The sequence below is a fragment of the Nycticebus coucang genome, chromosome 9 (assembly GCF_027406575.1).
Source record: "Nycticebus coucang isolate mNycCou1 chromosome 9, mNycCou1.pri, whole genome shotgun sequence".
NCBI lineage: Eukaryota > Metazoa > Chordata > Mammalia > Primates > Lorisidae > Nycticebus > Nycticebus coucang.
In genome coordinates, this window is record NC_069788.1 from 105,580,940 (window position 1) to 105,605,759 (window position 24,820).

At 36.2% G+C, this 24,820-nt stretch overlaps 1 protein-coding gene across 18 annotated transcripts in view; it reads right to left on the reverse strand.

Annotated features, from left to right (window-relative positions):
- The window catches only part of NRXN3 (neurexin 3), a 1,789,915-nt gene that overhangs the window by 179,021 nt on the left and 1,586,074 nt on the right, over positions 1 to 24,820 (reverse strand). For all 18 annotated transcript variants that reach the window (XM_053602374.1, XM_053602388.1, XM_053602378.1 and 15 more), the window contains 2 exons: positions 8,152 to 8,241; positions 2,426 to 2,733 (listed from right to left, as the gene is read on the reverse strand). In XM_053602374.1, the coding sequence (XP_053458349.1) occupies positions 2,426 to 2,733; positions 8,152 to 8,241 (398 nt within the window). The remainder of the gene's footprint in view (positions 1 to 2,425; positions 2,734 to 8,151; positions 8,242 to 24,820) is intronic.

The window sequence follows — 24,820 nt, forward strand, 5'->3', positions numbered from 1 at the left end:
CACATTTTCATCACACTGGTTAACATAGCCTTCCTGGCATTATCTTAGTTATTGTGCTAAGACATTTATTTCTCCCATTTATTTATTTCATCACAGCTTTACTATTCTTCTTTATCCAAAAATACCAGCTGGCATATTAATACTTCTGTATTGACCTTCCTCACTCAAAGTCCCCAGAGTCTGAGAACTGTGCTAAGTCTTTAATAGGATCTAGTGGTTGCTGGGTCTCCAACCCTCAGATAGGTCTTATGTGATCGACTGAATGTACTTGAGACCAGAGATGTGCTTTTTTAGATTTTATGGATCACAAGACAGAGTTCTTACGGCTAGTTGGAAAGTTCAAAAATGTTCAAACATTTGGTGCAAAGTTACTTCCTCCAGTTAGTCTTTACAAAGAACATGAGGGCTTTTTATTTCGTATCCTGATTTAATTAGTTCTGCTAGGCTGTTGGCTTTCCCGCAAGAGTGTTTATTTACACACCCTTAAAACTTAAGAGTGTCAACAGGTTGATAACTCATTTTTATAGCCTTGGCGGAAGTAACAGGAATGACATGTACACACAATCCAATTATTACTTCATGCAGAGAAAAAGAAACACACCAGAGAAAGGCTGTTGAGGAAGGCATTCCCAGATGTCCAATACCTCTGAAATGACCATAAGTTCTGTGATACTTGTCGTCATAATCACTAACAAGACTTATGCATCACCTTGGACCCTGCTTATCTCTAGAAGCTCTGATTTTGTTTGTGGAAAGAGTCCAGGAGCTCATCTAATTTGCTCCCATTCATGTATATACTACAGGCAGGAAGGCCAAAAACTGATCATCTCAGTGGCTTAGTCCCTGAATTCCCATGTAACATTCAATCTTCCTGAGGTCAGTGAAAATTTGGCCTTACAAAGGACTGCAGGACCAGCCATACTGAAGGAGAAAAAGCCATTTGCTTTTCTGCTTCCCACTGAGATAGTAGAATATGTTCTGAGAGAAACAAAACAAGTCTGCCAAGATCTGTGCAGACAGAACTATCCTTTCACCCACAATAAACAGATCTGCTCTTGAGCTATAGAGAGTCATAATAGAAATATATATTGCCTTTTATCTTCTTTTCAGTGAGCAGAGCACAGTGTCAGGAGTTATTGCTTTAATATCAGTAGGGAAGAGCTATTTTTTTTTCTTTTGAGCCTGTGCCTAGGTATGTATGTAATAGCACATACAACTATAAGAGTGCTATGCTAACCAGGTTTTTAGGAGACTTTCAACAACACGTAAAATTGGCTTGATAATATTATCCCACATAGAGCTTCAAACTGCTCCTATGGAATCATGTAAGGAACTATGTAGATGTTCTGCTTAAAGAAAAGGAAAAAAGAACACAACACTTTTTTATCACTACCTAAATCACAATTCTGAAAAATAGAAACATACATGGGCTTAATTGATTATAAATTTTAAGTTTACAATGTTTATTGGAGTCAATAGGAAGGTGATGTCAAACATTCAATTGAGATCCTAGATAATGCCTTAAAACTAAGACATAAAAGGGACAGGTACTGATCTACTGAATTTTCTACAAACACTAACTAGGCTAGGGGTAATTTCCCCACCAGCAATTGGAATGTCTTATTTTATGCCAGAGCATTTAAGGCTAATAACTCAATTAACCTCCTACCCCCTACTAACTAGATTTATGAAATGCCAAGGGAGTCAGCAAAGTATTAAGCTTTAAGCTTGGATATAATTACTTCCAAGTAGAAAACAAAAGTCTTACTACACAACCAAGGATTTCCTTCCTAGCCAAACTCAAACCTTCAAATTTTCTGATGGAATTAGTATCTCAGTCAAAATATAAAAAAAACGAAATGAACAAAAAAATCACAAGCAATTAATCAAGACTTGATAGCAAACACAAAGAAAGCATTTTATAAGGATTAGTTGAACTTCTAGCTTCAATTGCCCTTGATTTAATGGTACCCATCGGGCTCAATAATGAACGATTCATGTTCTAGCAAAGCCATCTGGAGAATGTGAATAGAATTGAACTAGGATATCGTCTTTCATATGATAACACATTTTTCTTTTCCCTTTTTCCCTTTCTGCTATTTGAAAAGAAAGGTAATAAAATGAAAAGAGGAAGCATTTCATACTGACTGGTGTAGGCTATTGCTCATTTTGAATAACAGCTTTACCATTTCAGTGATAAATATGATAGGGATAATAACCCATGAGTGCCACAAGGCTTTTACAATTTCCTTAGCAATGATTTCACCTTTCTCTGTTCTCCTGGGTCTTGTTACTATGAACATCTGCAGGGATCCTTCCTATAAACAGAGTAATTCAAACTCTTTAGCTGCATAGAACACTGACCATGATAACAGCCTTTCACAGATAAAGATGCAGAAGGAATTAATGCTTGGAAAAGGCTTACCTGAATGCTGGCTGTAGAGCGATTCTTACGGGTTGTGGTGGTTGCCATTGTAGTGGTGGTTTCCATGACAGTGGTAGACATTTCTGGTGGCATGGAGGTCGTCTGTGTTGCTCCCAAAATTGATGGGACTTCTCCTACCAGCCGGACACTTCCATTGATTTTTATATTGGGGTTGTTCTCAGCTGCCATGTTCAGTACTTTCAAACCATCATAATAGAGCCCAGAGAGTTGGCCTTGGAAGAGGCGTCCTTTGTCCTTTCCACCAATGGCTATTTGCGCCTGAGTGTTGAAGATGGTTAACTGCCGGCCTAGTGGGTTGGGTGGGGGAAACATTATTATTCTCGTACATTTTCTCTCTTTAGCTTACCTGATCTATTCAGACCAGGTATCATAACAGGCTTCCTTGAGCAATTGAAGGAGGGGAAAAAATGGATAACAAAAATTCAATACAGACATTGGCAAGTAACATTTCACATTTCGTGATTATCTCTTCCACTGACTAGCTGAAAATCCTAGATAACGCAAATAGTCGAGTCTCTATTTCTTTATTCTGAGAAAGAAGTGTCTTGGTTCAGTGATGAGAGGTATTGTATTCTTCTTGGGTATGTAATTGTAGATGACAGAAAGAAACGCCTAAATTGGGTGATGAACAGAATAAATCATAGATGCCTCATGTACTAATTTTAAAGCTACAAAGTAACATAATGAGAGCTAAAAAGATTTATATATGGGCAACAAAAACTCAGTGAGGTGACTCAGAACATTACATTTTAAAATTATGTCTGATAATTAAATTAAATTAACTGAAATTAAATTCCAGTTAACGGACTTGGATTCATTGCATACTTGTAAAAGTGAACATTCTAATCACCAAACACATCATTTCCTATAAATCTTACTGGTGTATAACCTTCTTATCTATATTTTCTGCTTAGCAATATTGTGATAGATAAATTTCTATTAATTTTTTGCAGGCATATAGGCTATGGTCACAGAACTAAACCATTCCTAAAATATGGAATATAAGTAGATATTGATAATGCTCCTGGCCTGGGAGGGAAAGATATCATTTTAATCAATACATTTAAAAAAGTGAATGAGGATTAATCAGGGAAGCAACATAAAAACTCTTTAAAATAATAGACAGGTACGTTAATGGGCTAATAAGTAATTTACCTTACTTTGAATTCCCATTTGGGGGCCATTTATACTTCTGTGAAAATAAGACTATCAAAACTATCAAATCTATCAGAATGATATCAGAACAGAATAGAGTTTAGAATGGTGGAATTCAACCAATCTCACTCTCAATTATTTCTACTTACAAAAGCCTCTTTCAGGTACTAGATCTCTCTAAGAAAAAAACCAAACAGCTTTTAAAAATTCATTGTAATTTATCAGACAGCATCATGCTAAGGCATTCTTATTACTGTTATTTCTCTAGATTATTCTGTTCTGCCTTTCTGTATGAAGAAGGTGGGGGGGAGACTTATTAATGGAATTAAATATATCCCTTCTGAATTTTCCTCCAGTCAGTGATTAAACAATGCTCCTGTCATTCTTAATCATCTGAATTATTTTAGCTATACATAACAGGAAAAAAATGTTATTTTTTTCCAGCTTAACAATTTGTAATGAACTGAAATTTTTGCTCCAAAATCTCTATTATGATATACTATGATGTTGGGCTCTTAAACTCAACCTCTGCTTCTATTACATGGTCTTCAAGGTTATAGGGTGATATCTATGCTTGAAATTTTGATATATAACGTGGAAAACCTTTTCAATGTATAATAATGGAACAGATGGAAAGGCCAGGAAAGAGAAAATGCACCTGCTCAGAGGCCACTCTGTAGAGAAGCGTGAACACGGCTCAATGAGCAATCCCTACAGGCCTGTTAGTCAAGAATAATTTATAAAGAATGTCCTTTAGAGGCTTCAAACACTATGGTATGGTAAACCAACCAATTTTGTTATAGAAAAACAACCTATACTCTATAAAAAAAAAACTATGGAATATGGAAATGAGATCTGCCAGCCTCAATAACAACAGAATTGCCCAGCTGTAAAGGGTGCAATCAAAATAGATCTAATAGATTTCCGTATTTCCCAACCAATTCCATCAATGTGCTATGAACACGTATCACTGTCTGTTCTTTGGCCTCTGTTCTCTTCTTGTAAGATGCAGCAAAAAATTGAATGCAGAATAACACTGAGTAACGGCCTGGAGTTCACAGGTTTTTACTGTTTACTTTTGACAACAGCTTTTTCTGGAAGCCCTAAGCTTACTACAGAAGAAATGAAATGATAGAAGGGGAGAATAAATACTCCCTCGACTTCACTAGGCATTTGGGAAAGCTTTACATAATAAATTAGAAGAAGCTGCCTAATGAGAGATTTCTAGAATGCAAATTCAATATCTTACACGAGACAGTGCTAACACAAGGGCCACCTTCCACGTACATAACGCTTGGCCAGTCATAACATTTATCCATCTCTTTTTCTTACATAGTTCAGCACCTATAATCAGTTAATGGTTCTATTTCATTACAGGTAGAAAATATTATATTCTAATTCTTGAAAGTATTTTATTTTTATTTTTTATGGGGTTTCTTTTTATTCATTTTTTTATTAAATCATAGCTGTGTACATTGATATAATCATGGGGCATCATTCACTAGCTTCACAGACCATTTACCAAGTTTCACGTATACCCTTGTAAGATGCATAATAACCTCTATAATGGCTCTAATGATATTTTCCTGTTGGCTATTCTGCCAATGCTTATAAATAAAAAGGTCAGAGAAAATTGAAATGCAAAGTGGAATTTCACTGGCCCGAAATAATGGATTTCATTCATTTTAGTTGCCACAGTTCACTCCAGGTAGTAGTCTTTGCTTGTTCAAGACTGACCCAAGTATCAGGAAAGGCAAAAGCATTCCTGGGTCATAAGATGAAGCTGCAGCTCCATTCCTGGTTGTCGCTGCTTTTGCAGAAAGATCTGACTAATCACTTATTGAGAAAAAGACACTGGTGGTGTGAGACAGGAAGAGGAGTTTTGTCTATGTTTTAATTTTTCATTTTACCATAGGAAGTATTTGGGGTTTTATTTGCTTGTTTGTTTCATGGTCTATTTGTGACTAGATCTGCTTTTCTTCTGTGTTAAAACCCATTCCTCCTATACATACCTTGGATTTAATAGCAAAAGCTAGCAGTCACTAGACTGGGAACACTCAGTCTCCTGCCATCCTTTCCTCTGATTAATGTAACTCTCTCAGCTAAGCAGCAGCTAGTGAATAAGTGAGAAAAAAGTCATCACCATCCTCTCCCTATAAAGAATGTGAAGGACTGACCGGACAAAGTTTCTCTGTTTATCATTTGCCCAAGATTTCCCAAAATCAATGTCAATCTCATTATTCTCATTTTTTTCACTCCTATGATCTATGATCAATCTCATTGTTATAATAAGTGCTTACATATACAGACATATAGCATACACATATGTATATCCCAATCTGAGACTCATTCCATCATCAATAATATAAAATTTGGTTATAACACCAGTACAGGATTTATAGCAGATTATATTTTATTGTTTTATGTGCCCATCCACTTGGAAGTCATTAATTATTACCTCATTTGGGCATCAAGTTCACAAACTGCTTCAATTAAGTCTTTGCGTGTCTCCAGTCAGTGTTACACAAAGACTAATTAATTAAACCTCAGAACACCCTGGGGGAATAGACAGTATTATTTCTCTTCTTCTCAGATAGGAAATCTGAGATATACAGAGGTTAAGTGAATTGTCTAGGGTCAGAAAGTTAGTCAATAGAAGACGGAGCCAGCAAAGAGACTGGGGAATTCTGTGCCCCAGAGCTCGTCCCCAAGGACAGAAACGACTAGAAAGAGGCATTCTAAGTACTTTTCTAATGTACCTGTCTACTCATCCTTCTACCTTTACCCTTTATGTTCATTGTCTTTATAAGGTCTTTGGTTATATATTTTCGTTTCTTTTGAAGGGAACGTTAACTAGGCAGAGGAAGAGATAAAATAATAGAATAGATGTTACTCACCCACATTAAAAATAACAACAGAAAAAGGGATTTAAGTGAAACAAATACAGAAGAGAATCTAACCATTTGCAAATAATTCTTTACCATATTATATGCAAAGACAAACATATATACATATTTAAGAAACTAGATGTCTTCCTCCATTCCACTTCAACTTGTGCATTTGAAAGCACCCTTCAGCACAGAAGCCAATTAATAACAATGCTATCATAAGGAAAACTAAAGTCTACTCATAACATCATAATGGTTTGTACAAATGAAAATGCCTGGCATGCTATTAAACTGAGACTTGAAAAGGCAATGGAATAAAATAAAATATTTTTAACATAAAATTGAAAGAAACAAAACAAGTTTTCTCAGGCACATGAGATTCAAGACATGCATCTAGTTTTCTTGTCCTGTCTAAAAGTGAGGCAATCATTGTCTTTAATGTTAAAGGGACTTTAGGAGCTGGTGATTACTGAATAAAATTATTTGCTTTTTAGAGTTATTCTTAATTTATTTTTAATTTAGACCACATACGATTAAAACAGGGCAAACAGTTAAGACTCTGTGAGGATTTTCCGTGTTTAAAGGTCAGAATGTCTCCACCCAACTTAAAACTGTAGTATTTTCTTGTTTTGTTAAGTGGTATCCTAACACATCCATCACTCCTTATATGTAAGTCAATCGAATCTTCAGGAATGTAAAGAGCTCATTCAAGGTGTTGAGACAAGAGTAGCTTCTATTGGCTTAGGAAAGAACAGAATAAAAACCTTTCTAAAGATAAAGGTTTTCTTCCCTGCAAGACAACGATTTCTCTCCCAACAAGTAAAAGCCACACAGAAAATACTAACATCACTAATAACCGCTGCCCTCTTTTATTAACAGTGTGGTTGTTTTCTCCAGCAAATCAGAAACAGCTGTTTTGCCTTTCATGCGCCTCTTCCTTTCCAACTCATTTTCTTAACTACTTACACTTTGGTTGCATAAAGCATCAAATACACAAGAGGATCACACAACCAAAGTCTAATAAGTTTGCTTTTGTTTTGTTTTAGTTTCAGTCGGCAGCAGGGACACAATTAATCTCTCATACAAGAATTTTGCCTCTGTGGGTTTGAGTTTAAAGGCAAAATTCGTCTTTCTAATTCTGTTGTTTAAGAACCAGTGTTAAAAAATTGTTCCCCTTATAACGTTTTAAGCAGTTTAAGTTACAAGAGTTGATCTATGAAATTTTTTGTTGTTGTTGTTAACCGTGCTGTAGACAGTAAAGCCCAAATGAGCCTCAACATGTAAGTTTAAAAAATACTTTTGAAAATTCTTTAAAAAGCTTTGGTATAAGAGGTAATTTAAAACAAATTAACAAATAACGTCATGCAGTGGTTAAATTGCCATAATACATTTCTTTTTTAGAGGTGCCTGGAATTTCCTGTTTGTGCCTGTCCCGCTGATAGCAGGCTAGATGTTAGTCCCTTTAACTGTATTTTAATGGCAATGTATTATAGCATGATTTATCAACATATGGCAGGTGGAAGCTGACACAAATTATAATGAAAATTAAAACAGTCATTTATGCAGCAGGCGATTATCATTTAAGGAACATTTATTTGCAGGCTTTAAAAATGAGGGTTTAGAATCAAATGATTTTAAAATGAAAGTTTTAACGACGGTTACCTTTTTCCTGCAGCCACTCCTCTACGGGCCGGTTATATTTGAAGGGGATTTTCTGTTTTACCATTTGGAAGCGTTCATTATCAGTGTTGCCTTTAAAGTTTAAAAAACAGCTTAAAGAACAATCTGAAAAGTCAATAAGTCATTAAAAAACATCCTAGGTTTTTGGTTTGTTTTATGAAGTTTTTAGAGCTAGGTATCAATTTATCTTTAGTAGAGGTGGAGGCGAAGTCACTCTGCCCGTGGTTGGTAGGTTTAGAGGTCAGGTTGGCCTTAGCTATGCAGGACTCCATCATAGTTCTGGTTTGGAAATGTAGCTTGGAGTTGGAATCAGTAGGAGGTTTGGCCATTTATGGAAACAGGTCTTCACTGTCCACCTCACCCCAACTATAACTTAATTGGACTTACTGAGGCACAAAGATCCCCTTGACCTATGAGTAATTCACCTGCCAGACCAGTTTCATGATGTGAGGGCGGGGGCTCAGCTTCTCACTCATGTGTGCTCCTAGCCATTCCACTGTGTTTTCATCAGAAGCATAGGGCCTTCCTTATTCTCCTGTTAAGTTTTTACACCTGTTCTATCTTCTGGCCAAGCATCATCAAGGAAGACAATTTAAGCCTGGATGGCCAGGGGAGACCTATAAGACTCTGGCATCTCACAACCTACCTAAACAGAGAGTGGTATAAATGAATCTTTCTTTCTATCACTATCCCTTTCTCCAGATTTGTTAAAAAGAAGGAAACACAAAGTAAATGTCTAGAAATGAAGGTAATTATAAACATAATGATACAGCATTTGTAGGTTTTGAGTGCCTACATTTTCTTACTACAAATACACACAAACTTCACATGTTTACTCTCTCTCTCTTTTTCTCTCACTGACTCTCTTACGGATGCAAGGTCCTTCCTGAACAAGCATCCATTCAGAAAGCCTGGTAGGGATACTTATTCCAAGCATGAAATATCTAATTAGTTTCAAGACTCAAACCTAATGTGTTTAACTGCTAGTACGCCCTCCTCTTCCTTTTGTGACTGCTATTGCCACTCCTGGATGGTTCCTCTAATTAGGAAGGCTTGGAGAGTGGTGCTGTGGAGATACACCCCTAACGAGTGTGCTTCAGATAACAAAATAATAAAGGCAAGCTCTGGGAACTGTTCTCTCTCATCAACCAACTTTGTATTGATGTAGCCTAAACTGGAGAATTGTCATTTCTTACTTCAGATTCATAGCCCTCTCTTGGAACTTACGAAACTCCATTCAAAATTTCCTATATTAAAAATGAAAGAAAAATCTCAAAAGCAGGTGGCTTGGAAACAAGTTACAAAGAAATCTAAAAATCCATAAAGAATATTAGGATTGCATCAAATAAAGTGAACAGAGGCATGCCATAGCATTTCAATCATAAGTCCACCTCTATCCAGGAGTTACTGTTGGATGAAAAGATTCCAAGTGCCACCAAACTGGTACCTGCCTTCCATTTGGCCGGCGGAGAGTAGGTTGAGAAAAGAGTAACAATATTGGGGGCTGTTTGTAAGGCTCCCCGTTTGCTTATCTTATGAACTAATTATTCTGAGAAGCTGACTCATTATTCTTAGTATCCAGAAATTAAAACAAACCACAAAAACCCACAAATGAAAAACAAAGAAAACCCGAAACACCTATAGACCTGCCCCTAATCCCATATTATGGGATCATATCTAGCTGGCATGACATAAAACATATTAACATGTCAAAAATAAAATGAAAGAAAAAAAGAAAGAAAAAAATAAAAATAAATAAATAAATAAATAAAATGAAAGAAAAAAGAATAATCAACAGTTTGGGATTATGGTGGATAATTTAAAGTTTTCCTCAAAGTACCATTTCTCACAGGAAGAAAAAGCAGGGGAATAGGGAAGGCAAGAAGGCAAAAACAGAAAAGCAACTTAATTTCTTGGTACCTTGATAAACCCATAGTGAAAAATGTTGGTTTTACCCATTTATATAACTATCTGTTAGGGATTATTATAATACTCTTCCTTGGCAAGTCTTGGTATCAAATTCTATTAATCCAGAATAAAGTGGGGTAAATTTTCAGAAGTTTTTATAAAAAAGGAATATGTGTTTTTTGTGAAAAGAACCTATAGTTCTAACTCTTAATGCCACCTTATAGGTGACAGATATTATGAAAGATATTACTCATCCTCTAAGGATTTTAGCTACAACAGCATACTGAGAATAGCAAATGGCTTGTACAAAATTTGCCTTGAATATATTCTATTATTTTGGGTTTTCTGTCTATGTCGTTGTTGGCTACAACATTAAATATTGTAATGACCTTCTTCTACTCACTGCCGAACAGATTATTGAAGTCACTAGCCAATATCAGGCTGTGTTCTTAGTAAAATGCAGAGTAAAATCAGAAGTAACCCATATTACAAATCTCCAGAGTTCACTATGTATCAAATTAATTAATTAAGAAGTCATATTAATTTACTTCTTCCAAATACCTAGGGCTCTTGAAACTCCTAGGCTTCCCACTCTTTCCATCCACTCTCTTTCAAACATAAAGCAGCACTGAAAATTATTTTGGTACGTGATTTAGGCTAGAAAAAGAGGTAATCGTGTTAGACAATGAATAAGTGATACTGGGGGAGGACAGCATAGCCATGACTCAACCTTAGACCCTTCTCAAAGTGACAGAGAGTCATTCTTCTCCACCTCAGCTTTAAAGACATTTAGAAAAAGGTTTTATGTTGTCCACACCAGACTGACAGTATCTGGCACTGAAGATAGTGATCTGAAAGGTCATCTGGAAAACCAAATTGGTTTAAATCACCACATTAACATTGTTCTTAGTATCTTTTCATGTTCTTGTTGGTTTTTATGTTAATTTATCTCAAACATTAGTAAGACTTGTTTTAGAAACATGTGCATGAGAATGAATTCATTTGCCCCGAGCCCCATTTGCTAAACTGAAGCGAACAACCTTCTAAATATAAGGATTCACACACAGGGCTATGGTGAAAACTCAACAAACCTCACTAAATTCATACACATTCTTGTTAAATTCTTAGTGACGTTCAGTTGTGTGTTTTGGATAGCAATGAGCATGTAAATTTAAACAGAGTGGAATCAATTCTTGAACAGAAAGAGATGCTCTACTGGAGAAAGAAATGAATAGTAGCTTTGTGATGTCATCGAAAACAGGCATATGTGTGTTACCAATTACACCAGCGGTTCTCAATCTGTGGGTCACGACCCGCAGGAACTGTATTAAATAAGGCTCACGGCATTCAGAAGGTTGAGAACCACTGAATTAGACAAAAGGAAATGGACTAACTGCAGTTCTTAATCATACTGAGAAATCTATAATTGGACAAAGAAATCTTCAAATGAACAGTTCCCAAATTACCTCTGCAGACTTGACACCTCCATGGGACTGGATTTTAGAAAAAAATATTAGTCACATTTTATTTTACTTAAAGTAAATGTGTGTGTGTGTGTATGTGTGTGTGTTTATTCCTAACTGTTTGATAAGGAATTGAGGCTGTCATATTTGGCCGCTCATGGTCATTTCCATTTGGACTCTTAGCTCTACTATCAAGTATTTCAACTCCTGGAGACATGTACAACATATGCACTGTTGACTTATAATATGATATTGTGAAGAACCGAATACTTTGAGGTAAAATTATTAAGGCCCAACTGGTTCACACACATAGCTCCAACTTTGTGTTAGCCTCACATCTCCTACATTTGGGTGAATCTGTTTAGAAGAAAAGAAAAAGGGAACAGAAAAAGGAAAGTAAGACAAGGAAAGCAAATTGACTCTGAGCCTTTAATAGGTTCCCAATATATATCAGTCCCTTTTGAAGGTAAGGATTCAAAATTTGTTGACAATCTCAAAGGAAGAAAAATTCTTCCAAGTGAAAAACTAATGCAAAGTAGTGAGAACTCTTATATAAAACCGAAAATAACTTCTATACTATTCCAACACTTTCTCCAAACAGAGGCCCTAATCATTAGATTAATTTTCTTAAAGCCATATTCAATATAGCACAGGAGTTAAGACCCAGGGCTTTGGAGACAAATCTGATTTTGAGTTCTAACTTTAGCCACTTAGCCTCAGTTTCTCCATTTCATAATTCACCACAGGACTTGGTATAGAGTAATAAGGAGGTAGAGTATATACAGAACCTGGGATATGAAAAATCTTTAATTGAATTAAACTATTATTGCTAATAAGATTCAACTCTTTCCTCATCATCAAAAGGAAGCACACGGGTTCCACGGCATGCCTCCATTGTCTCAGAACCTTATCAGGCCTTTGTTCAAAAAATGACTATATCCCATTTGGTCCCACAAAAGTTATCTTGTGAAGGGCAGCTGACCATAGAACATAGACCATACAACATCTTAAACATCCCCTAAATCTCCTAGCTATTGCTTTTTATTTTTCTGTATCTTCTAAAATATACTCAGTGAACCTATATCCAAAACAATGTGGCTTTCTAAAGCCACGGAAAGTAAAAGACCAATTCGGGCACCGACAAATGTGATTTCTTGGTCCAGCCACAGTTAATGATGATATACTGCTGCTAAGTTTAGGAAGAGTGGCTTCAAAGGTCTGGCAATTTGCACCAGGCTGACAGAAAGCGCTTTCTTATAGGTAGACTATTAATAACATCTGAGATATTGTCAACACGTGGACACACTAATAGGCGTATCGTTGCAACATTTGTCTGTGTAAAATTAATGCCAGAGTTATTTTTGCATTTAGTTTTGAAGTCTGAAATGAAGGAAGGAAAAGTTTTCTTTACTGCTTTGTTGATAAAAAAAAAATCAGACTGTGAGTCTAATAACAGTCAAAGAATGAATGCTGTGTACTCAAGCCAGAGGCAAAAGCAAATTGATGTAGTAGTATTGCTGCCTTGAGGAGTAGGAGAGTTCAGAGGTTCCTGCAACATCTCTGTCCCCAAAGAACACTTTTCTGAAAAATATATGTCACTAAAGGAAAGGAACTGGGGAAACTCTGAGCTTGGCACTAGCATATTTCTGGCATTGGCCCAGACCAATGCTTTGAGAGTCAGAGAGGGAGTTGTTGTGCTACCCAAAGGGCATCTAGAATGGTTGGCCACTTGTAATTGATAGATGAACCTCAGCAAAGAACTAATATCTTGTATTTATAAAGTGCCTTTGACCAAGAAGCTCAAAATGCAATTATAAGCATCCTTTCATTAATCCTTACAACACACCGTTGGGGCTGAGAAGAAAGAACTGTTTATAAGTTGTGAGCCTTGATCCTTTAGTGTGCCAAGGTAAAGAAATTAATCTCTTGGAACAGAAAACTGATCGGCTGGGGGAAGTGAATTAATAGACCCAGAGCACAAGGGCATTATTAAGCAAGGGAGCTTTTTCAGACTCACTTAGATGGTTTCTTGAGCCAGGGAGAACCACCTTTCCTAAGTGATGAGATGTTGACCCCTGGAAGCAGTGTCAATCACGCAGGTATATCCTAACTTTGCTGATAAAGCTTACTTCTTTTGATATGTTCTGAAATGGTTAAGTATACGTGAAAAAACATATTATCATTTTGAGCTATTTAAGCAAAGGCGGCTCAAATGTTAAGTTTGAAAGTGCACTGGTTACAGAGTCAGACAAACTTTTGATCAAATCCAATCTCGTACTCATATCAATTCTGTGAACTTGGGTAATTCATTTAATCTATATGAGCCTTGGTTTCTTTATCTGTTCATAAAAAATATAATATCTATATTGCATAATTTTATACAAATTAAATATAATATTCCAGGCAAGGACTTAGCTTATGGGGACTCAAAAGAAATTGGGAATTAAACAAGTGTGTTATTTAATTTTCAGGATCTTTCATTAACATGTATCTAAGGCGACAAAATGAAAGTTCTTTCTCCCAATAAACAGGGTTAGGGAATATTGGGTCCCAGCCTAGAGAACCTTCCAGAACCTGTTCTGATCTTCATGTTTTCACTGAGTTCTGGTCTCTGCCAATGCTCTCTCACTGATGTGTGTGCAGCCACTCAGTCCTGTCCAGGCCTCATGCCAAGTATTTTACAGGCTAAGGAAATGGAACAGAGGCATTAACCCTGGTACGCTAGGTGTAACCCTGGTACGCTAGGTCTAGCTGTCCAAGTAACCATCATTCCTTGACCTTTGTTGCTGGCTGAATATATGTGTTTTGTGTATCCATGTTAACAGTGGACTTTACTTTCATATCCTAAACCTAAATCAAAGAGCCATTTCTGTTCAAATGTTATTATACTAAAGATGATTTACTTTGATGCAGTAATTAGAATATATATGCCCAATCCCTATCCGTTCCTTGCATTTTGAGGCCCCTTTTAACTCTCTTCCTTATGCTCATTTCCCCTGGAGTTTCTCCTCCCTTCTCTCACCTGCCAAGGGTGCTTTCAATCCCAGGAAGATTAATAAAACCAGGCTCCTGTGATTACAACATCTTTATTCATTTCTATAATTTAAGAGAGTATTTTCAAGCAATTTCTAAGGGTACTTTCTTCAGTATGTAGGTCTATCTAGCACCAATTCTTTGTTGAACAGCCCCTCTTAAAAATGGAATGCTATAAATTAACAAAACATAAACTGACCATAAGTTTGCTTTCCTTCCTCAAATGTAGTCACTTTCTTTCTTATATAATTGTTCTGAAATGTGTATTGAAGCTAGACTAGTTGATTTCAACATCCGGATTTTGTCTGGTTCCTTTAGTTTCTCCATATACAAAATAGGGATTATAATGATAACTGCAACATGGGATTGCTATCAGAGTTAATGCAGGAGATGGATGGAAAGCACTTAGTAAAACATGCAGCACATAATAAGCCCTCGATATATGGTTTTTTTACTATTGCTATTATTGTCATAACCTGACTCAGAAGAGTTAAACTAAAAAAAAGGCAAACTCAGAAAGAATTACTTCCCTACACAATTTTTAGCGTCAAATAGTTTCCTAAAGAAAGCTTTAATGTTCCTTCTTCAGCTATTTGACATGTGATCCCTTCAAGATTTCCCCAGGTGCCTTCCATTTTAGCAAGTATTTCCTCTTTGCAAAAGTCACAGTGTTATTTTGGGGCTCCACTCTTCCCCCTGATCTATGCATTCCTACATGTCCACCTCTGTGGGATCTCCCTCTTTCTCCTTAATCTTGTTGGTTTCTTTTATGTTGGTTTCTGTTCACCCTCTTCCTCCCACTCCTTTAATTCTTCTCACATTTAGTCTTGATTTCTAAGTAGAGGACATCAAACACAACGTTTTTAAAGCTGAATGCTAGAACATTTGATTTTAAAAATTCTATTCATTTAAACATATGTGTATGTTGTCATGACACTGCTCAAAGGACCAGTAAGAGGTTTGGAAGGACAATTTCATGGGGAAACACATAGGAACATTTTCATCCCCATGAATAGGAAAGTTACATATCTATGATGCCATAATAAACTTATGATATGGTAATCTTTTTCTTTAGACCTTATGGAATCTCTGGTGTCTAATAGTAGGTCTTCTAGACTAACCTTGAACCTCATGCCTACACATTAATATATTATTTCCAAACTGTCTAAAGTAGCAATCACTGTTGCATTCACCACTCACTCATGGTTTGTAACAGTTGTCTAAACAACCACACCATTGTAAAACCACATTAGGCTTGCTTTCAACTAAAACCCAAGTCAGTTTCCACCTGCATTTCTTCCCAACAATTTTGGACCATCTCATGGTCATGGTACATATTTTGTGAACGTCAAAGCAGGACTTCATTATATCCTGTTAAGTTTACTCCTTTTTTGTTTCACAACAACATTCAAACTTGAGAAGAAAATGTTTACCTCTAGGTTGTTTGACTCGTGTATGATATACCTCCTTTAGCTTTTATAATTTGCAAATTTAATATATCATTTGTACGTTGATTCCTGTGCTTGAAAATTTTACAGAATAGGAGGGTTATAGTATAGCTTTAAATTATCTACACATACTTTGAAACTCCTCCTTGTAGGAGGTAAAGGTTGATTTTCTAAACTTGAATATGGGCTGAACTTAGGGACTTGATTCTAAAGAATGAGATATGGTAGAAGTGACAGTGTGTGGGTTTAAAGGGTAAGTCAAGGAAGGCACTGACATGCTCTCTATCGTTCCTCTCTCTTGAACCGCTCACTCTGAGCAAGCTACTGTCACATCCTGAGGATACTTAAGAAGCCCGATGGACACATGACAAGGAACTGAGCCACAGAAGAAAACAACCAGACAATAATAAATCAGGAGAGGAATTGAGGCTTCCTGTCAGCAAGCAGGTGAGCATTCTATTGTGCAATCCGATCTCCCAGACCTAGGCCGCATTAAGAGGGCTGCAGCCCTCATCAATATCTGGACTGCAATTTGGCAGACACCTTGATCCAGAATACTCAACCACACTATCAAATTCTGATTTACAGAAACTGTGAGGTAATAAATGTTACTTTTACATAGTACTATTTAGGTTTACCCTAAAACTTAGTGGGGGTAATTTGTCACATACCTATTAATACACAATAACTTCATCTCATCAACCTCAGGCAGATCCCCATAAGATTCCTCCATAGCTCTCCTTATATTACAGATGGCAGAGTACTCTTTTAGGGAAATGAAGATGCATTGTGGATGATATTTATAGCATTCTCCTCATCTGCCAATTTGCTAATGCTATCCGAAGGAAATTTACACTAGTTTGGTAACCATGTTAGTGCTCTTGTCTTCACCAGAATCTTTGTTGAATTTGGTTAAATGTGTACCAACTTTTCAGTCAAATGAAACACTTGAGAATTTTTACGTATTAGTCTCAAATTTAAGAGATCTATCCTTTTGTATAATGTAAAATTTAGGATACTTTTCCCAAGCAAGTTGTTTCTTGGTTTTTGTTCTTTTAAAGGGTCTTATTCGGTCACCTGGATAGAGTGCAGTGGCATCATCTTAGATCACAGCAACCTCAAACCCTAAAATCTCAACCCCCAAAAGGGCTCAAGCAATCCTCCTGCCTCAGCCTCCCAAGTAGTGGAAGCACTGGGGCCTGCCACAATACCCAGCAAATTTTTCTATTTTTAGTAGAGATGGGGTTTTGCTCTTACTCAGGCTGGTCTCAAACTTCTGAGCTCAAGGGACCCTCCTGGCTCCCAGTTTGCTAGGATTCGAGGTGTTAGCCACTGCTCCTGGCTGAAGCTAGTTTTCTATTCACACTGACTCCTATTTTAATTACTTCTGAATGAACATTAATAGGGGCTTAGAGTTCACATTCTTCAAGCACCTTGAGAGGTAATCATCTAAAAATCCAGAAATTTGAGCTCCTTTGAAGAACTCCATTACCATTTCTGTACCTTTTCTGAGGGGGGTGGAAAGAATGAATTTTCATTATTTTGTTTGCATCAGTATTTAGAGTCTAAAGGAAATTCCCTTTGCTAAAGAATCTGTTGGTCACAGATGATGTCCATGGAGGGAGTGAGAGGTGTTCAGATAACCACTGAGGTCTTTCTTAAGCAAATGTATTCCTTGTTTCATAATTTTATAAATATCATTTCTGGGAGCAGAGTTTCCTAGAACTTAAAGTTTATAATTTGAGAGAAGTAGCCCAGAATTTTAAGGCTATAGAGCCCTCAAAGATCAGCCAACAAATATATTTTTCCTATTTTGATGTTTCTCAAACTTTTGCTTAGAACATCAATGTAAATAGATCCCCTGGCACAGGCGATCATCAGAGAGTATAGATCTTTAAGACAATCTTCTCCCCACAAAGGTATTAATTAAAGAATTGTCTATACTCCTGTTTTTTTGGTTGCATGGCATTTCCAAGGCTTTTCAAAAAATAAAGCAGTTGGTAGCCATGTATCATTTAGTGTAAGATTGAAAGGTCAGGTATACACTATTGCAATATGGTACAGGAATCAAAATTTTCCCAGAGAAGAAATGACCTCAGGGAATGCAGGCATTGTAGTGTATCTTGAATTCATACAATGCCTCGTTAACTCTACTTGGCAATTAATTCAAATTGATTTGTTTGTGAGAACTGCAACATTGCCTCAAATCTGGCTACAAACAAAGGATAAGGATAAACAACTATGTATTGAGCTTAGAGAAATGTCTAGAGAAAAGTAGGGCTCAGCATGGGGGCTGTTCTTAGAACATAACTTGTCTTTGTTTACTACAATCAAAAGAAAGAAAAAGAAAAGAAAGGAAGAACATTCCCTATACAAAAATAACACTTTATTTATTTATTTATTTATTTATTTATTTATTTATTTATTTATTTATAGAAGAGGTCTCACTGTCATCCAGGCTGAAATGCAATGGCCCAATCATAGATCATAGCTGTAACCTCCAACTGCTGGACTCAAGTAATCCTCCCATCTTAGCCTCTTGAGTAACTAGAAACTACAGCAGCACCAAGCCTAATCCCTACCACATTTTCTACTAACACAGAACAATTAAAGCAAAGCTAAACACTGATTAAAGATCAAAACTAGACAGTAAACATTCCCACTTTGCAACCTTGACTTTGAAAAAGTAGGCATTCCCTTTTCAACGCTTCTTAAAGTTTATGGATTAGCTCAAAGCAGCCTTTATAAACTTATGGAGAAGAGTTTAGAAGTCATTTCCCTAACACTTTATAACTGGTATCCCATTGGTATTGCTTTAGCTTGGGATTGGCAGCTTGACCCTGGAGAAAAGAACCCAAAATGATCAAGACCAAGGAATTAAGGGGGTAAAAAAAGAGTAAAGATGACTAATATTGCTATATGTTCTGATTTGCAACTCAAGTGAAGTGACACATACTTGTCAATTTATGTCTCAAGTATCAGTTCATACTGTAAATGTGATGGCCAGAATAGTGTTGATTTTTAATTAGGACTTTTTAAAACACTTTTGAGAAAGTGTCCAAAGACTATGTGAAATAATCTACACATTTTAGACATTTATCTTGCACCAAGACTCCACTATTTTGCATTGGATATCAGTTCTTACAGGTTTGTTTTATTTTTTTTCTATGAAATTATAATCACCTTAGAGGCAGGTTTGTTTTCTTTTAAATGTTGTTTCACTTTTCTCCTTCTGTAATATCCTCCTCAACACACAATGACACCAAACACGGACACAGCTTAAGTGATCAAAAATACTCAAGAAATTGACAAGTACTGTTACCTCAAAACAGGCCAATATCCTGGAATGCAACAAAATATTAGCTAATTAGCTTTGAAGGTTTAGATGACCTCTAAGATTCACCTTTGATAACCTACATATTTGAGACACATAAATAAAATAACAATACTTCTTCCATTGTTTTAGTCATTTCATATGACGCTAAGTATATATCAAATCTTGGCTATCTGAAAAATACGCCTAAAGATTACAGGCTATTTTAAATTTAATGATATTTATTGAACATTTCCACATGCCAGGATAATTCCAATGCTTTTGATATTTACCCCTTGATGTGTGTATACATGTGTGTGATATTTGTATGTGTGTATATAGTATAGGAAGATACAAATATCTTAAATGAAAAAGAGTTTAGAAGTCATTTTTATATGTGCTCCACAGAACTTGCACTTTGTAACAAGAAACAGCTCTTAGATATCAATAAGAAATAAATATCCATGATATCAGGAAATGATTGAGAATAATTTCTACTGACATCCCTAATACATAAGGATTTGAACAAACATATTTTTTAAGCCAAAGAGGAGAAATCAGACAGATTTCTGATCAACACTTTTAGTGGAAGAAAAACAATGTCTATCATCTGCAACACTTCAAATTAGACTAATAAAATTAAACTAGTCTGTATTGTGTAGAAATTTCTGAACCAATCAGGGAAATGGACCAGGTGACCTAGTATTTTCATCATTCTAATTACTAGGTTCCTTTGAATTTCTCTCTTTCAGAAACCTGCTTTTATCTTTGCAATAATGATCTAAGAGATGAAAAGAAGGCCTTTGAGTGACTCCATTTGCCTCCTCAAGTTCATGAAGTGTCTATTGATGTACCATTGCTGCCTTGTCAAAAAGCACTTACAAAATTAGTGAGTGTAAGGTGTTATTAGGGCAAGAGAGGAGACAGGTGAGAGGACAGCACGCAGCTTTCTTGGTATTATGTTTTTACTTCTCATGATCAGGAATGAGAGCTTATTTAACTCACATAAGAATCCTCACAAGGGCCTAGACTTTGGGGCAAGGATTGAAATTTCTCATTTCACCAAAACTCAAAGATATTGTCCAAATTTGTTTTTAAATGTGACTCAGAAAGGAGAACCTAGACACAGGGAGTAGTGAAGAAATAGATAGATTTCCTCCTTACTTAACCTGTTGGATTTAAACTTGGTCTGGCTGAATAATGGTTCAAGTTCTATTTTCCAGTTTCTAGTATAGGGGGTTTATAGAGATGGATATTTAATAAGTGCTTTTCGAGAGAAACTTGAGTGGTTTCTGTAAATAAAGGAAAGCAGATGCTACAGTGGCTTCTGTCACTAGAGGTTGGCTGTGTCAATTGGGATTTCAGCTGGTACTGCACTTCCAAATGGCAGTGAGATTTGAAAGCGCAGTGAAACTCTTGGTCTCTGGAGTCAATGGTTTGCTTGTTTTAATTACCTTCCGGGGCCCAGTGTGGATGGCAGAGGGAGGTTGGAGGAATGGGGGTGGGAGTGGCACAAATCAAAGAATCAAAGCTGGAAGAGGGAAAAAGGAAATACAATTATGCTGATTGTCCTATTTGACCAGAAATATTAAAGCAACTGTACCCTGACAAAAAAGTTACAGTTATTCAATTATGCAGCCATAGAATGAGCTGGATTTACTGCCTTAAAAGTGAAAGAATGTTTTGTCTCTATGTGTTCATAGAGACATCTACAATCCCTATCTCATTCCAACGTGAACACTAGGAAAGTTGCCTTGAACAAGTGTTTCAGAGGAATCATATGCACCTGCTCAGAAGTGAAATAGATGAGAGAACTGTCTGTAAAGGTCTGGAATCGGGGACAGTCAGGACTGTTGGTTAATGTGTTGGCAAAGCACCTTGCTCAGTTCGGTGGATTGCTTCGACAACAGATCTATTAAGAGTATTTCAAAATTCCCTTTACGGACCTACTTAGAGCCCAAAATTCTCTGAGGTCGTAGTGGGAGAAAGTCACAAAATGAAGCAAGGCTATTAGATTTCACTTGGTTTATCTCCTCCGGGAGAGCTCAATTGCTCCCTGAGAACAATATATTCTTTTCCGTGGATTGCCTTTGCTCTCACCTATTCTAGAGACCAGTACCACCCATGCCCCGCAGAAAATTCAGTAAGCCACAGCTATTCATGTTGAAAGTCTAAAAGCCTTTTAGGTCTATTTTAGTTTGTATTTTGTTTATATAAATTTCTATTTTATTTGAAACAGTCAGCTCCTCACAAACAGTTTTATATAGGTATAAAAATGAAATGAGAAATATTTTCTAGACCTTGGCTGTCCGAGAAGATTTTAGATTTACTTTTATTTTACATTTATATTTATGTTAGGTTTACATGTATTTCTCTAACTTTCATAGATGCCTAAATCTTTACCCTCCCTTTTATCATTTTGTTTCATTATCTGGAGAAGTCCACCCCTCCAGACCAATGAAGGATCATCTCACCAATGTAAAATCTTTTTTAACAAAATCAAATGTAATTGTTCCAACAATGAAACCAAAAATTTCCTAGTAAATCTTAATATGTTATTGATAGTAAATTTTTGATGTTCTTCTATTATTATAAAATGAAATTATCTATCATTGGTATTTATAAAGGATGCTCTATATTTAATGTGTATTATTGTTGTATACCTGTGGTCAGTGAAGTCAAAAGTCTCCAATAATCTCAGTTTATTTGTATAACTTAACACTTATTAAGTAGCTACCCTATTAAACGCTTAAAAAAGACTTTAACAACTGTGACCATTTTACTTGAGCTATAGGGAGCCAACTCCAGCGGTATATGCTTTTTGTATGATAGGGAGAACTTTGATAACTTTATTGTAGTTAAGTATTGAGGTTGGCAAAATGTGGAAAGGTTCCAATTTTATAAATAAAACTTGGTGTGTCTGTCTGTTTCTTAATCTTTTGATTTTTTTATTGTGCATAGTTAAGGTATGTATGATATTTTGATAGATTTAATCTTTATAAATAGTGAAGGAATTACTATAGTCAAGCAAAGTAACATACCCATCATCTCATATAGCGACCTTTCTTTTTGTGTGTATACATATGTAAGAGTACCTTAAAATCTACTTTCTTGGTAAATTACGAGCACACACTACAATGTTGTTAAATATAGTCTTCATGTTGTGCTTATTTGGTTGTTATGTTGCTCATTTTTTGTCTGTTGTCCTTAAGTACAGGTAAATGGAGTGCCTGTTCTTTTTCTGGACTTTCTGTGTCTTTGTCCTGAACTAACCCCACCAATCTATGTCACTCTACATAGTAGTTCTACTCTCTGTGCACCAGGGATTTAACTCATCCACTTAGAGAATATCTTGCTTCCTTTATTCTAAACAGACATAAAACAATCCACAAAACAAAGCTAATGGATCAGTAAAAACTGTAGGCTTCAAAATATCCATGATCTAAATTAAGGGGCACCCAGCTACAATTATGGAACAAATCTGGCCAGTGACAGCTTGTTTTTGTAAAGCAGCTTTTACTAAGATAAACCATGATTATTCATGTATGTATTATCTATGGTTGTTTTTGCATTACACTAGCAGAGTTGAATAATCGCAATAAAGACCATGCAAAGCCTATAACATTTATATTAATAAACACCTAACCACAACATTAAACATACGAATATATTTATAATACAGTTTTGTAAAGCCTTTAATATTTACAACCTGGCATTGGAGAAAAAACATTTGTTGAACCCTAATCTAAATAAAAGTAAAAGGGTTTTCCTGCCTACATTTGAATTCAGATGGGCCTTCTACCTACTAGCTAGGCAACATAGAACTGTTACTCAACGTCGCTGAGACATAGTTTTCTCATCTCTAAAATGCTAATAATGATAGAACCCCTTTTCAGTACCCCTATGAGGATTCATTAACAAATACCATATTCCAGTGGTACCTGTCATTAACTGGCATTATTCTTCTAAAATCCTATATGCAAGGATAGGTTATAACATCCTCATGCCTTTAACTGGGATATACGGGTTTCAGATACTTGGAGGCATTTGGAATAATCTCACCATTAATCTCTGAGAAAACCACATTTCTACAACATGATTAAAATGAAAACAAATCACATTTAAACACTGAGGTTAGCAATTGTGCATTGGGCAGAATTGCATTCTAGTAAATGTTTAATAATGGGATTACAGACTATTCTGTATGTACTGGGATGTAGAAAACAACAGTACATTTGCATGTGAATTTATATCTGTCAACCAAATGAATCTGAGCTCTGTACACAATGCAAACTGGAGTGCTCCTGGAAGACAGTTGGAAAAGTGGCTAACAAGCGATTGGGGTGCGAGAACAAACAGATCTTTGTGGAATCCCAGAAGTGACACTTGCTGGACAAATGAGTGCAGCAAATGAGCTCAATGTCTCTGACCCTTGGTTTATTTATCTGTAGATGAGGGAGATGAATACTTCAGTCCTGGAACCATTGGAAATTACACTCAGTGAAATAATACATGATGAATATCATGTTTATTATATTGACCATGCCAATGGTGTCACGGGTATATGCACATGTCCAAACACACCAAATTGTATAAATTAATTATGTGCAGAGGATTTTTTGTTTTTGCATATAAATTATACCTCGGTAAAGCTGTAAAATTTTCAAAAAAAAAAAAAAAGGAAAAGAAAAAATCTGCTCATTACTTCCCTCGAGTAGGTTGGCACATTTTTAGGCTGTCTGTGTCTACATAAGGAAGCACAGCTTATTAGCATTGTTTCAGAAAATACAAGGTGATAGCCCAGATTTCAGCCCCTGCTCACTCCTATCTCATCTCCAAGCTCTACAAGGCATTTATTTATGTGTGTCTGCTACTGAACCCAGACTTCATCCTTACAATCACCTTTTCACTGTGAGGAATTGCAGAACAAGTTAGTGTAGTACATAGGAGCACGGGGCTTGCCTCCCAGGACACGCCGGCTTCATTTTCAGGTCTTCATGTCCTAGCTTGATCCTGGGAGAGTTAACTAATCTTACAAGCCTCCATATTGTCATTTGTGAAGTGGTGATAAAAATAGTATCTCCCCTTCAGGGCTATCATGAAAACAATACAAGAACTGAGGACTCTGCCCAGCATTTAGTAACTGCTCCAAGAAGTTTAGGGATTAAAATTACCTTGCTTGTATGCAGATATTTCCCTTCCTCTACACAAGGAGGTCTTTAAGCGTCAGAGCTATGTTTTATTTGTCACCATGCCTTATGCCTATCACCTATCACAGAATCACATCCAAAATTAATATGAGTAAACATTTGTGGAACTGTGAATGAATGAATGCAGAAAGAGATGGCTCCCCTCCAACCCACTCCATTGAAGAGAATAATGAAACAGAACCTTTTTTTTTTTTTTTTTTTACAATAAATGCAATAGGAGTTAGATAAAAGAAGGAATTCTGCAGGGTTTGAAAGTATGGCATAAATATTTTGCTA